General features: G+C 41.1%; 1 protein-coding gene across 10 annotated transcripts in view; it reads left to right on the top strand.

The window, feature by feature from the left end:
• Window positions 1–13,477, top strand: part of PRDM10 (PR/SET domain 10) — a gene marked incomplete at both ends in the record, with an annotated part of 86,953 nt that extends 73,476 nt beyond the window's left edge. For all 10 annotated transcript variants that reach the window (XM_080696483.1, XM_080696480.1, XM_080696477.1 and 7 more), the window contains 3 exons: window positions 2,026–2,191; window positions 4,329–4,432; window positions 13,274–13,477. In XM_080696483.1, the coding sequence (XP_080552609.1) occupies window positions 2,026–2,191; window positions 4,329–4,432; window positions 13,274–13,477 (474 nt within the window). The remainder of the gene's footprint in view (window positions 1–2,025; window positions 2,192–4,328; window positions 4,433–13,273) is intronic.
• Between the last annotated feature and the right edge of the window lie 310 nt (window positions 13,478–13,787).

Here is a 13,787-nt window from a genome sequence, read left to right as displayed (position 1 = left end):
GGACATGGATTCACTTCAGGACCAGCTGAGGTGGGATTATCCCCTGCAGTTAAATGGAATTGTGACTGTGACTGCTGGGCTCTAATTCCATTTGTGTTCCAGATTAGCTTTGTGATATAGGCAAATCATTTCGTGTGTGTGTGTGTGTGTGTGTGTGTGTGTGTGTGTGTGTGTTACTGGGGATGGAAACCAGGGGCTTTCTACCTATGGGCTACACTCCCAAACCTATTTTGTATTTTATTTGGAAATAAGGTTTCACTATGCTGCAGCTATATTTTATTTTATTTTATTTTTGGTGGTACTGGGGGTGGAACCCAAGGGCTTTTCTACTGCAGGGCTATACTCCCAGATCTATTTTATACTGTATTTGGAAACAGGGTCTCACAAAGTTGCTGAGAGCCTCACTAAGTAGCTGAGGCTGCCTTTGAGCCTGTGAGATCCTCCTGTCTCAGCCTCCAAGTGCTGGAATTATAAGTGTACGCCACCACGCCCGGCTCAAGATCTCAGTGTTGCTGAGAACCTCATTAAGTAGCTGAGGCTGGCTTAGAACCTGCGCTATCCTTCTGTCTTAGCCTCCCAAGTACTGGGATTACAAGCATGAGCCACCTATTTCTAACCGTATAAAATTTATATGATTATACTTTTATTCACTTATCTAACAAGTTGATTGAAATTAATTTTTTGGATACTCTTATAGATATCCTTTGAAAACAAACTAAGATTTCTGAGCCATGATGCTTATTATTAATTTTATTCTTATTTAATGTGTGTGTGTGTGTGTGTGTGTGTGTGTGTGTGTGTGTGTGTGTTTGCAGTACTGGGTATTGAACCCAGGGGCATTCTACCTTCAAGCCACATTTCCAGCCCTATTTTTTATTCTTTATTTTGAAACACGGCCTCATTAAGTTGTAGAAGGCCTCACTAAGTAAGTTGAGGCTGGTCAATAACCTGTGATCCTCCTGTCTCAGCCTCCCAAGTACTGGGATTACGAGAGTGTGCCACCATGCCAAGCTTTATGTTTGTGCTTTACTGGGGATTAAATTCAGGGGCATTCTATCTCTGAGCTACATTTCCAGCCCTATTTAATTTAATTTATTATTTTTATTTTTTGTTGTATTGTAGATGGAACCCAGGAGCATTCTACCTCTAAGCTCTACCTGCAGCCCTATTTTCTTCTGTTAATTTAATTTTGTGTGTGGCACTGGAAATTAAACCCAAGAGCATTCTACCTCTGAGCTATACGCCCAGCCCTATTTTATTCTTTTTTTTTTTTTTTTTTTTTTTTTTGGTGGTACTGGGGGTGGAACCCAGAGGCTTTCTACCTCCGGGCTATACTCCCAGACCTTTTTTATATTTTCTTTGGAAACAGGGTCTCACTAAGTTGCTGAGAGCCTCACTAAGTAGCTGAGGCTGGCTTTGAACCTGTGTGATCCTCCTGTCTCAGCCTCCCAAGCACAGGGGTTTCAAGTGTGTGCCACCACGCCCGGCCCTATTTTATTCTTTATTTTGAAATAGGTTCTCACTAAATAGTGGATGGCCTCACTAAGTTGCTCAGGCTGTCTACAAACCTGTGATCCTCCTGTCTCAGCCTCCTAAGTACTAGGATTACAAAAATGTGCCACCACACCCAGCTTATTTTTTTATTTTTGAAACAATCTCTATAAGTTGCTGAGGTTGGCTGTGAATCTATAATCTGTCTCAGCCTCCCAAGCACTGGGATTGCAAGTATGTGCCTTCACACTAGGCTTATTTTTTTTGAAACAGGGTCTCACTAAGTTATGGAAGGCCTTACTATGTTGCTGAGGCTGGCTGTGAACCTTCAATCCTCCTGTCTCAGTCTTCCAAGTACTGGGATTTCAAATATGCACCACCACTCCTGCTTTATTTAATGTATTAATACTTTAGCAGTAACATACTTTCAGTCTCATAATTCATACTAGTCTTCTTGCTTTCCTTCAGTTATTTATGAGCCTTTCATGTATTGGAATTTCATAATTTCCTACTCTGGCCTCTCTTCTTCTCTAGGTAACAGGGCAGCCACTGAGCCCCTCCGCCCAGCAGGCTGAGCAGGAGCTCAGTCCCTCCCACGTACAAGGCAGCTCTTCCGCACAGGGGTCCGCTTTGCAGCAGCAGAACTCCTCCGTACAACACACGTACTTGCCCAACGCTTGGAATTCTTTCCGTGGCTACTGTGAGTTAGAAAAATGGGGATAACACTGTGTAGGTCATGGGTGGCGAGCCTTAGCTGTGTATTTGAGTTTCATTAGCTGTACAATAGGTTTTCAGATCAAAATATCAATTGGCCATTTTCTACACTCTCTGCTGCCTGTATTTGAATGGATTTCATGACAGATTCAACGTAGCATTTTGACCTCTTAGACCTGGTCTGATACAGTGGGTTTTTTTTTTGTTTGTTTTTTATTTTTCAGTACCAGGGATTGAACCCAGGAGCATTCTACCTCTGAGATGCATCCCTAGCCCTATTTTTTTTTTTTCTTTATTTTGAAACAGGGTCTCACTAAGTAGCTGAGACTGGCCATGAACCTGAGATCGTCCTGTCTCAGCCTTCAAGTACGGGGATTACAGGCATGTGCCACCGTGCCCAGCTAATAATGATGTTTTCAGACATTAAGTCTGTGGCAGAGGAAGTATGCATAGGTACTGGGGATTGAACGTAGGGGCGTTCTACCTCTGAGTTACACCCCCAGTCCATTTTATTTTTTACTTTATTATTTATTTATTTTTTTATTGGTACTAAGAATTAATCCTAGGGGAATTCCACCTCTGAGCAACACCCCAACCCTTTTTCTATCTTATTTTATTTTTTGTTTGGAAATGGTCTTGCTGGGTTGCTGAGAGTGTTACTACTTGCCAAGGCTGGTTGCCAACCTGTGATCCTCCTATCTCAGTTTTCCAAGTACTAGGATTATAGACATACGCCATAATGCCCATGTTATTTTTTATTTTGAAACAGGGTCTCACTAAGTTGCAGAGGATGGCCTCAATCCTGCCATCCTACTGTCTCAGCCTTCCAAGTATTGAGATAACAAGCGTAAACCCTCTGCCCCCATCTCGGTCAGAATTCTCTCTTTTTGTGATCTTATGAACCACTGATGTTTGTTCCTTAGTCTCATGATTTTATTAGGGAGAATGTGGCCACTGGTTAGGTATGGATGGTCTCCAAACAATAGTTTTTATTTCATGACGGTATAAAAACATAGCCATATATAACCATTCCATTAATCCATTCATTCATTTATTGTACTGGGAATTGAATCCAGAGACATTCTACCTCTGTGCTACATTCTCAGACTGATTTTATTTCTTATATCAAAACAGGGTCTCACTAGGTTGCTGACAGCCTCACTGAATTGCTGAGGCTATCCTTGAACCTGTAATCCTCCGGTCTCAGCCTCTCAAGTACTAGGATTATGTGTGTGTGCCACCATGCCTGGCTTTATTTTTGAGATGAGGTCTCACTATGTTTTCTGGGCTGGTCTCAAACTCTTGAACTCAAGGGATCTTCCTATGTCAGCCTCTTGAGAAGCAGGGATTATAGGCATGAGCCACCATGTTTGGATATATTTTATATTTCCCTTTCAGCACAATATTCACTAATTTACCTGAGACATTAAGTACTTTATTATAAAATAGTATTTTTTTTTGGTGTGTGGTACTAAGGGGTGGAACCCAGGGGCTTTCTACCTCCAGGCTACACCCCCAGCCCTATTTTTTATACTTTATTTGGAAACAGGGTCTCACTAAGTTGCTAAGAACCTCACTAAGTAGCTGAGGCTGGCTTCGAATTTGGGCGATCCTCCTGTCTCAGCCTCCCAAGCGCAGGGATTACAAGTGTGCGCCACCACACCCAGCTCATAAAATAGTCTTTGTATTAGATGATTTTTGCCTAGCTGTGGGCTTCTATGTCTACTGAGCATGTATAAGGTAGGCTAGGCTAAGCTATGATGTCTGGTAGGTTAGGTATAGTAAATGCATTTTTTTGTGTGTGTGGTTCTGGGGTGGAACCCAGGGGCTTCCTGCCTCCTGGCTACACTCCTAGACCTATTTTATCTATTATTTGGAAACAGGGTCTTACTAAGTTGCTGAGAGCCTCACTAAGTAGCTGAAGCTGGCTTTGAACCCGTGCGATCCTTCTGTCTCAGCCTCCCAAGCACGGGGATTACAAACGTGCGCCACCACACTCGGCTAGTAAATGCATTTTTAACTTTTGATATTTTCAACCTAGGATGCATTGAGGAACAGCTGTATGTTTTTTTTTTATTGCATTTTAATCTGAGTGCACTAAACTCTGTTTTTCTTGTTTTCAGCATCTGAGATTCAAATGATGACACTCCCTCCAGGTCAGTTTGTGATCACAGACAGTGGAGTGGCAACTCCTGTCACTTCTGGACAAGTAAAGGCGGTCACTCAGGTAAGCTAACCTGTCAGGCTGTGGTGCAGCATTAGAACTCTTGTCACAGTTTGTGTTTTACTGACTGGTTTATTTTCTGGTCACTGATTCCTTTGAGCTGGGTCTTGGTCACTTTATCTTCAATGCCTGGCTCCAGGGCCTGGACTACAGCAAATGCTTAATAAATGACTATTCAACTAGTAACTATGCTGAGCTCTTAGATCTGTCATATGGTCACCTTTCTTTAGTTATATATATTCTACCTCTGAGCTGCACTCGCAGCCCTATTTTTTTTTTTTTTTTTTTCAGTACTTGGGGTGGAACCCAGGGGCATTCTGCCTCCGAGCTATACCCCTAGTCCTATTTTTTTATTTACTTTGAAACAGGGTCTCATTGAGTTGCAAAGGGCCTCAATAAATAGCTGAGGCTGACAGCGAACCACGATCCTCCTGTCTCAGCATCCTAAATGCTAGGATTAACAAGCGTGCGCCACCATGCCCAGCATATGGTCACCTTTGTATGGGATTCTTGGAAAATTTATGAGTCTTCAACAGTATTGCTTCTCAGTTGGGCTAGGAGGGAGTAAAAAAATGAATCAGTTAATAATCAGCTGATTATTTAAAAACAACTATTTTAAGTAATTCACCCATTCCAAGGTGAAAAACATTGGCATAAATTATCTTGTCATATTAATTAATTAATTAATTATTTTTGGTGGTACTGGGGTTCCTGGAAACCCTTCTACCTCTGGGCTACACTCCCAGACCTATTTCATACTTTTTTTTATTTGGAAACAGGGTTTCTTAAGCCAGCAAGGCTGGCTTTGAACCAGGGTGATCCTCCTGTCTCCGCCTCCCAGACAAGCGTGCGCCACCACGCCTGGCCTTCTTGTCATATTTAAATTGGGCAGGTACAATGTTGATTGTATCTACTACTAATGTTTTTTATATTCATGGATTTGTTCTGGCCTGCTCCTAAGTTTCTTTTAGAAGACAGAATTCATTAAATTAGAAAAAATATTCATGAGACTGAGGGTATAGTTCTATGATAAAGAGTACATGCTTAGCATGTGTGAAACCATGGGTTCAATCCCAATACAGAAAAATAAAAATTCCTTTTGGTTTTTGGTACTAGTGATAGAATCCAGGGGCATTCTACCTTTGAGTTATATCTCCCTATCCCCCCCGGCCTTTTAATTTTTTAATTTTGAAACAAGGTCTTGCTATTGCTGAGGCTGGCTTCAAACCTGCAATCCTTCTGTCTTAGCCTCCCAAGTACTGGGATTACAGACGTGTGCAACTATATCCAGCTAAAAGAAAAACTTTTTTAAAAAATTTTTATTTTTTGGTGGTACTGGGGTTCCTGGAAGCCCTTCTACCTCTGGGCTACACTCCCAGACCTATTTTTACATTTTTTATTTGGAAACAGGATCTCCTAAGCCAGTGTGTGCGGCTGGCTTCAACCTGCGTGATCCTCCTGTCTCTGCCTCCCAAGCGCGGGGATTACAAGCGTGCGCCACCACGCCCGGCTTAAAAGAAAAACTTTTGAAGGAAAAACTATATATACTTGAAATTGCTAAGAGAGTAAATCTTAAATGCTATCACCACAAAAAATGCTAAGTATGTAAGGAGATAGATATATTAGCTGGATTTAGTCATTTTGCAATGCATACATGTATCAAAATATTATGCACACAAATAATATCCAATTTATCTGGTTTAATTGGGGATTGAATCCAGGGATATTCTAACTCTGAGCTGCATCACCAACCCTTTTTTTTTTTTTTTAGCCCTAGGGACTGAACCCAAGAACATTCTACTTCTGAGCTACATCCCCAGCCTATTTCCCCCCACCCCCCCAGTACTGGGAATGGAACCCAGGGACATTCTACATCCGAGCTACACTCTATTTTTTTTTGTTGTTTTGTTTTGTTTTTGTGGTACTGGGGGTGGGACCCAGAGGCTTTTCTACCTTTGGACTATACTCCCAGACCTATTTTATACTTTATTTGGAAACAGGGTCTCACTAAGTTGCTAAGAGCCTCATGAAATAGCTGAGGCTGGCTTCGAACCTGTGTAATCCTTCTGTCTCAGCCTCCCAAGCGCTAGGACTACAAGCATGCACCACCACGCCCAGCACCCAGTTCTATTTTTTATTTTTTATTTTGAAACAGGGTCTCACTGAATTGCAAGGGCCTCACTAAGTAGCTGAGGCTGTCTGTGAACCACAATGAAACAAGATCTTGCTAAGTTGCAGAGGGCCTCACTAAGTGGCTGAGACTGGCTATGAACCTTTGATCCTCTTCTTTCAGCCTCCCAAGTACTGGAATTACAAACATGTACCACCACACTCCACCTGCTTTTTGCTTTGAAAGAAGGTCTTGCTAGGCTGCCAACAATCTCTCTACATTGCTGAGGCTACCCTCAAACCTGTGATCCTCCTGTCTCAGCCTCCCAAGTACTGGGATTCTAGGCATGTGCCACTATACCTGACTCATACATATATAATTTTATTGGTCAATTATACCTGAACAATGTTAGAGAGAAAAAAAAAATACTAGTAAAGTACTAGTAAGTGGCTAGGGATATTGGAATATGGAATATTTTCAGGGAAAGATTATTTCCCAAGAGGCCTCAGAGGGTGGCAGGGTAGTGTAGTGGTCTCAAAAACCTGGTATTCTGTTTTTAATTTTTAATTTTCTTGGTTCTGGGGATTGAATCCAGGGGTGCTTTACCACTGAACTACATCCTAAGCCTTTACAAATATTTTTTTTAATTTTTAGACAGGATCTTGGTAAGTTTTTAAGACTGATCTCAAATTTGCAATCCCAGCCTTAGCCCCAGAGTAGATGGGATTACAGGTGTACAGAAACCTGATATTTTTAAGGAAGCATACTAAGAGTTCACCCATTTCTCAGCACACCAGGTCACATTAACTAGACTTAGTAGAAATGAGCAAATCTAGAGTTAACACTACAGTCAGTGAAAACAATAACTGTTGTAAAGTGGAACAGTTGCACTGGAATGATCAGTAGCATTTTTGCTCCCTGGAGAGCCCCTTGACTCTATGGGTTTTTTGGGCCATGAACTCATTTGAGAACTTGATGATCACAAAAGATGTTTCCTGCTCCCTGTCACAAAATATGTGAGCACAAATTTAATGTATTTTTTTCAGGGTGGGGGTCAAAGATTCTGTGCAGCCCACCGATGGGTCCCCATAGGAGTCAATAGATTCTAGATTAAGAATCATCTCCCTCCCTACTAGAGGAAGATCCACATGGGAGTCAAATCATAATCAGAAAGCTACGTAGTGTATTAGTGTGGCATGGTGGTACATACCTGTAATCCTAGTACTTGGGAGGCTGAGACAGGAGAATTGTAGGTGCTAGGCTAGCTTCAGCAACTTAGTGAAACCTTGTTTTGAAAAAAACAAAAACAGAGGCTTGGGGGTATAGTTCAGAGGTAGAGCATACCTGGATTCAATACCTAGCACCCCCCCACACACACACACCAAAAAAAAAAAAAAAAAAAAAGAGAGAGAGAGAGAAAGAAAAAGAAAGCTATATGGTAGGCAAGAATTCAGAAAATATGGCCCTAGGTGATGAAGAATGGGTTTTTTTGTGTGTGTGTGGTAGTTGGGGATAGAACCCAGGGACATTCTACCTCGAGCTACACCCCCAGCCCTATTTTTTATTATTTATTTTGAAACAGGGTCTCACTGAGTTGCAAAGGGCTTTGCTAAGTAGTGAGGCTGTCCGTGAACCGTGATATTCCTGTCTGAGCTTCCCAAATGCTGGGATTATAAGCATGCACCACCACAGCCAGCTCACTGCCTGAATTTTTGTCTGATTTTTTTTTATCCTGTATATTACTTGGCTTCAGTAACAAAACACCTGAGATAATTAACTAGTAAAAGAGAAGGATTATCTAACTTATGGTTTTGGAGGTCCCAGTCCTCGATCAAGTGGTCCCATTGCTTTGGGCCTCTGAGGAGGCAGTGTAGCATGATGGGAGTGGACAGCAAAGCAAGCTGCTGCCCCTGAGGACTTCCCACTAGGTCCCTCTGCCTCCAAGTATTCCTTTCTGGGGACTGTGCCTTTGACATGGGGGTCTCGAAGGGACACTTATCCAAACATAGCTCCCTGTTTCCATGCATGCCCAAGACTCTTTCTGACTGATGTGTTTTTGGTTTTGTTTTGTAGTACTGGGGATTGAACTCAGGGACATTCTACTCCCAAGCTGTACCCCCAGCCCTTTTTATTTTTTTATTTTGAGACAAGATCTCACTAAGTTGCCCAGACTGAACTCAAAATCTTCTTGTCTTAGCCTCCCAAGTAGCTAGGATTACAGATATATACCACTGTGCTAGGCCTGACTGATGTATTCTTTCTTTAAAAATGTTAACATAACAAAATAAGTAGCTTATAGCTGTGAAATTTTTATGATTTTTTAGTGCTGGGGTTGGAACCTGTGGCCTTGTGCATGCTAGGCTAGTGCTTTACCACTGATCTACATCCCCATCCCCTTCTTATAACTCTTGATATTTCCTCTGTGTGTGTGTGTGTGTGTGTGTGTGTGTGTGTGTGTGTGTGTGTTACTGGGGATTGAGCCCAGGAACATTCTACCTCTGAGCTATACCCCAGCCCTATTTATTTATTTTTTTGGAAATAGAGTCTTGCTAGGTTGCTGAAAGCCTCACTGCATTGCTGAAGCTGTCCTTGAACCTGAGATTCTCTTGTCTCAGCTGCCTAAAAAACTGTGCGCCCCATTCCCAGCTTTACAGTTCATATTTGATGGCAGCATATATTTATTTATTTATTTATTTATTTATTTATTTATTTATTTATTTATTTTTATGGGTCTGGGGATGGAACCCAGGAGCATTCAACCTCTGAACTACACCTTCTACCTATTTTTTTTATTTTCTATTTTGAAATAGGGTCTCACTAATTTACAGAGAGCCTCACTAAGTAGCTGAGGCTGGCTGTAAACCATGATCCTCTGGTCTCAGCCTTTTGAATGCTAGGATTACAAGCATGTGCCACCAGGCCTGGCTGGCAGCATATTTTAAATGTTCTTACTTGTTCAAATAAGAATTTGGGACCACTTAGCATTATTTTTAGTTTTTCTAGTCTGAGTACCATTGATTTTGACCACCAGTCTTAAGGGCCAGTCTGTCTCTTTGATACTTTTATCTCTTCTATCATCCTTTTTGTCTTAATCTTTTTTTTTTTTAAGGTGAAACTGTCATACATTTATTTTTCAGAAAAAATCTATCCTAACATGAAATATGAACTCTAAATACCCAAAACAATCTCGAAAAAGAACAAAGCTAGAAGATGTACATTTTCTGATTTCAAACCTTGTAAAGCTACAATAATTGAAACAGTGTAGTACTGCTATAAAGGCAGACATATAAACCAGTGGAGTAAAATAAAAAGCCTAGAAATAAATTCTTCTGTATATTGTCAAGTTATTTTTGACACAGTTTCCAAGAACATTTGGTGAAGGAAATAATCTTTTCACTAAATATTGTTGAAAATAATAATTATATAAAAAAAATAAAATTGGACCCTTACCTAACACCATATACAAATATTAACTCAAAGTAGATAAAAGACCTAAATGTAAATCTCAAGACTATAAACTCTTAGAAGAAAACCTGGGTCATAAAACTTCACAACATTGAAATTGGCAGTGATTTCTTGGATATGATTTCAAAGGCACAGGCAACAACAGAATAAACAAACTTTCTAAAAAAATATTGTACATAGAAAGACAATGTAAACAGAGTTAAAAGTTACTTATAGAATGGGATAAAATATTGCCGGGCATGGTGGCGCACGCTTGTAATCCCCGTGCTTGGGAGGCTGAGACAGGAGGATCGCACAGGTTCGAAGCCAGCCTCAGCTACTTAGTGAGGCTTTCAGCAATTTAGTGAGACCCTGTTTCCAAATAAAATATAAAAAAGGCCTGGGAGTATAGCTCAGAGGTAGAAAGCCTCTGGGTTCCACCCCCAGTACCACCAAAAAAAGAATGGGATAAAATATTTCCAAATGTTATATCTGAAGGTATATTAATAATCCAAACAGAAATCCTAAAAATTAGCAACAATAAAAGCAAACAATACAATTTAGAAATAGGTAAAAGAATAAAGTAAATAATGAATTTCCAAAGATAACCAATCTTAGTTATCTGCTGGATGGAAAATCTTGTTTTTCTGGTTCTGGTGTATATTATCTATTTCTTCTTTGTAGTTAATCTCTTTGAGTATTTTCTCTAGCGCTGGTTTTGAAGACATAAATTCCTTCAGTTTCTGTTTGTTGTGGAAGCTTCTTATTTCCCCATCTAATTTGATAGAAAGTTTTGCTGGGTAGGAAATTTTTGGCTGGAAGTTGTTTTCTTTCAGAGTTTGGAATATGTTACTCCAAGCCCTTCTGGTTTTATGACTTGGTTTGGGAAGTCTGGAGTGATTCTAATTGGTTTGCCTCTGAATGTCAGTTGGCCTTTTGTTTTTGTTGCCTTTAAGATTCTCTCCTTGGCTTCCACATTGGTCATTTTGACAATTATTTGGCATGGGGAACCTCTTCTCTGATCCTGTCTAAAGGGAGTTCTATAAGTTTCCTGGACCTGTGTATTGACCTCTTGCTCTATGTTTGGAAAATTTTCTGCTATTACTTCCTTGAAGAGATTATTGATCCCTTCAGTTTCACCTTCTTTTCCCTCCTCTATTCCAATTATTCTTAGGTTAGCTCTCTTAAAATGGGCCCATATTTCTTCAATGTCAGATCCCTGCTGTCTGATTTTTTTTTCTAAGTTATAAATTATGCATTCGTTTTTGGAGTGATCATCTTCTAAGAGCGAGATTCTATTCTCCATGTGGTCTAATTGATTGTTTATACTTTTAATTGAGGCCTTTACCTCAATGATCACATCCTTTATTTCTTTTAGACTCTCTCTAAATTCTTTTCGAAGGTCATGTATTATTTCTACAGTTATATTCCTGATTTGATCTTCTGGAGATCTCTGAATTTCTGTGTTATCAGATTCTGATGATATGATGTTGTGGGCATTCATTGCTCTATTTTTCCTCTTCCATGATTTCAGAATTTCGTGCCTTCCCTGGGTCACTACAACTTCACATAGGGTGCTCTGTATCTTGACTCTGTGGTAATCTCAGCTGCCACTATCTCCAAGGAGATTATCAAAGCTGCGCAAGTCCCTGGGAGTGCAATACAGGGATTTCTCCTTTAGGGGCTGCAATTTTACGCACAGCTATTGTGCGTGCTGATAAGGAGCTGTGGCAGGGCACGGTGAACTCTCGCTGTAGCTGCTGGCAATATGGCGCCGCTGTCACACCATCGGCCTGAGGTTGGTGCTGCTGGCAAAATGGCGTTGCTTCCACGCCCTCGGCCATGAGGCTGGTGTATTTCTTTTCTGGTTTTGAACTCCGTTCTGAGTCCCTGGAAGGCGTGATGAGCTTGGCCACTGGGAGTCTTAGATGTTCTTTGCGCTGAAAGAACTAATGAATTACACCCGAATGATCTGCAGCTGCTAGCTTCAGCTCCTTGTTTACCTTTCCTCTCTGGAGCCTGGTGCCATGAGGGAAGATGGTGCCAGCATGGCTCTGCCACTTTGTTGTGGGCTTGATTTCTTTTCTGGTCTCTGGTTATTTTTCTAGTCTTTTTTTCTTTGTCCCTTGTGTTTACATTTTTTTCTCTGTTGCTAGTGTTTTCTGGCTATAAAAAGCGCTGATTTTGTGGCAATAGAGCTTGAGTTTTAGCAGGACTTGTAAATGCTGCCTTTCTCAGTTGCCATCTTCCCAGAATTCTCTTGTTTTAATCTTAACATTTGATTGGTAGCAGTTTTTTTTTCTGAATTTCTAAATTTTTTTTTGTACTGGGGGTTGAACCTAGAGACATTTTATCTCCAAGCTACCCCCAGCCAATTTTACTTCTTATTTGGAAACAGGGTCTCACTAGGTTGCTCACTAAATATAGAGGCCGACTGGGCATGGTGGTGCACACTTGTAATCCCAGAAGTCAGGAGGCTGAGACTGGAGGATCAAGGTTTGCGACAGCTTCAGCTACTTAGCGAGGCACTTCGTAACTCATTGAGACCCTGTTTAAAAAATAAAAAGACTAGCCTGGTGTGGTGGAGCGTGCTTGTAATCCCAGTACTTGGGAGGTGGAGACAAGAGGATCGCGCAGGTTCGAAGCCAGCCTCAGCTACTTAGTGAGGCTGTCAGCAACTTAGTGAGACCCTGTTTCCAAAAAAAAAATATAAAATAGGTCAGGGGTGTAACCCAGGAGTAGAAGGCCCCTAGGTTCTATCTCTAGTACCACAATAAAATAAAATAAAATAAAATAACTAAAAGAGTAGGGCTGTGGGTGTAGCTCAGAGGTACAATGCCCCTGGGTTCCATCCCCAGTACTGAAAAAAATAAAAAAATTATGGAGGCCGACTTTGAACTGCAATCTTCCTGTCTCAGCCTCCCAAGTGCTGGGATTACAAGCGTATGCCACCATGCCTGGCCTGAATTTCTAAATTCTTAGGAATGGTTACAAAAGCACAAAATTTTTTTGACAGGTAGGTTATGACCATAATGCAAATTTCTGTACCTGAAGTTCTTTATTATTTCATTTGGTACCACAGCAAAGTTGCCCCCTTGCATTACCTTTGTAGTCAGTTACTGTGACTGATCCATCCTCTCTTAAGGATGAAGGGAAAGTCTTTCTCAGGGGTACTTATTTTGGGTCCCCTTGTAACATTTCTTTGCATATTCCTTCTTCCTATCTTCTAATAGCTCCCTCTCTACGTTTTAGGCCCCAGGTTTTTAAAGATTGTTGTTTTTCTGCTCTAGGGCCATTATGTGTTATCAGAAAGTCAACCAGAATTAGAGGAAAAGCAAGCTTCTGCCCTCTCCAGTGGAGTGCAGGTTCAGCCATCTGCACACAGTGACTCTCTGGACTCCCAGACCACCAGCCAGCAGCAGACCACGCAGTACATCATCACGACCACCACCAATGGGAACGGAGGCAGCGAGGTGCACATCAGTAAGCCATAGCATTGGTCCTGGAGCTGAGGCAGCACTCACATCATGTCCTCTCTCAAGTCGGAAGCTTCTGACACCTAGACCTCTTTTTTAAGATTTATTATTGACTCAAGAGTTTGGAAACTACAGTTTTGACACTAACACATATACAGGGCTTACTTTGCCAAGGTCATCTTTACCAAATTGACTCTTCAAACCCTTGGGGCTTCTGCTGTGGAATGGAGATCTTTCAGGGGAAAGTAGATTTCAGGATGGAGAAACTTTGCCTCGCTCTTGAGTTGGTTTTTAACACACTGACAAGCCTTACTTTCCCTTTGTGGAA

This window comes from Muscardinus avellanarius (genome assembly GCF_963383645.1).
Source record: "Muscardinus avellanarius genome assembly, chromosome: 1".
Classification (NCBI taxonomy): Eukaryota; Metazoa; Chordata; class Mammalia; order Rodentia; family Gliridae; genus Muscardinus; species Muscardinus avellanarius.
This window is presented reverse-complemented; position numbering and strand designations above follow the sequence as displayed.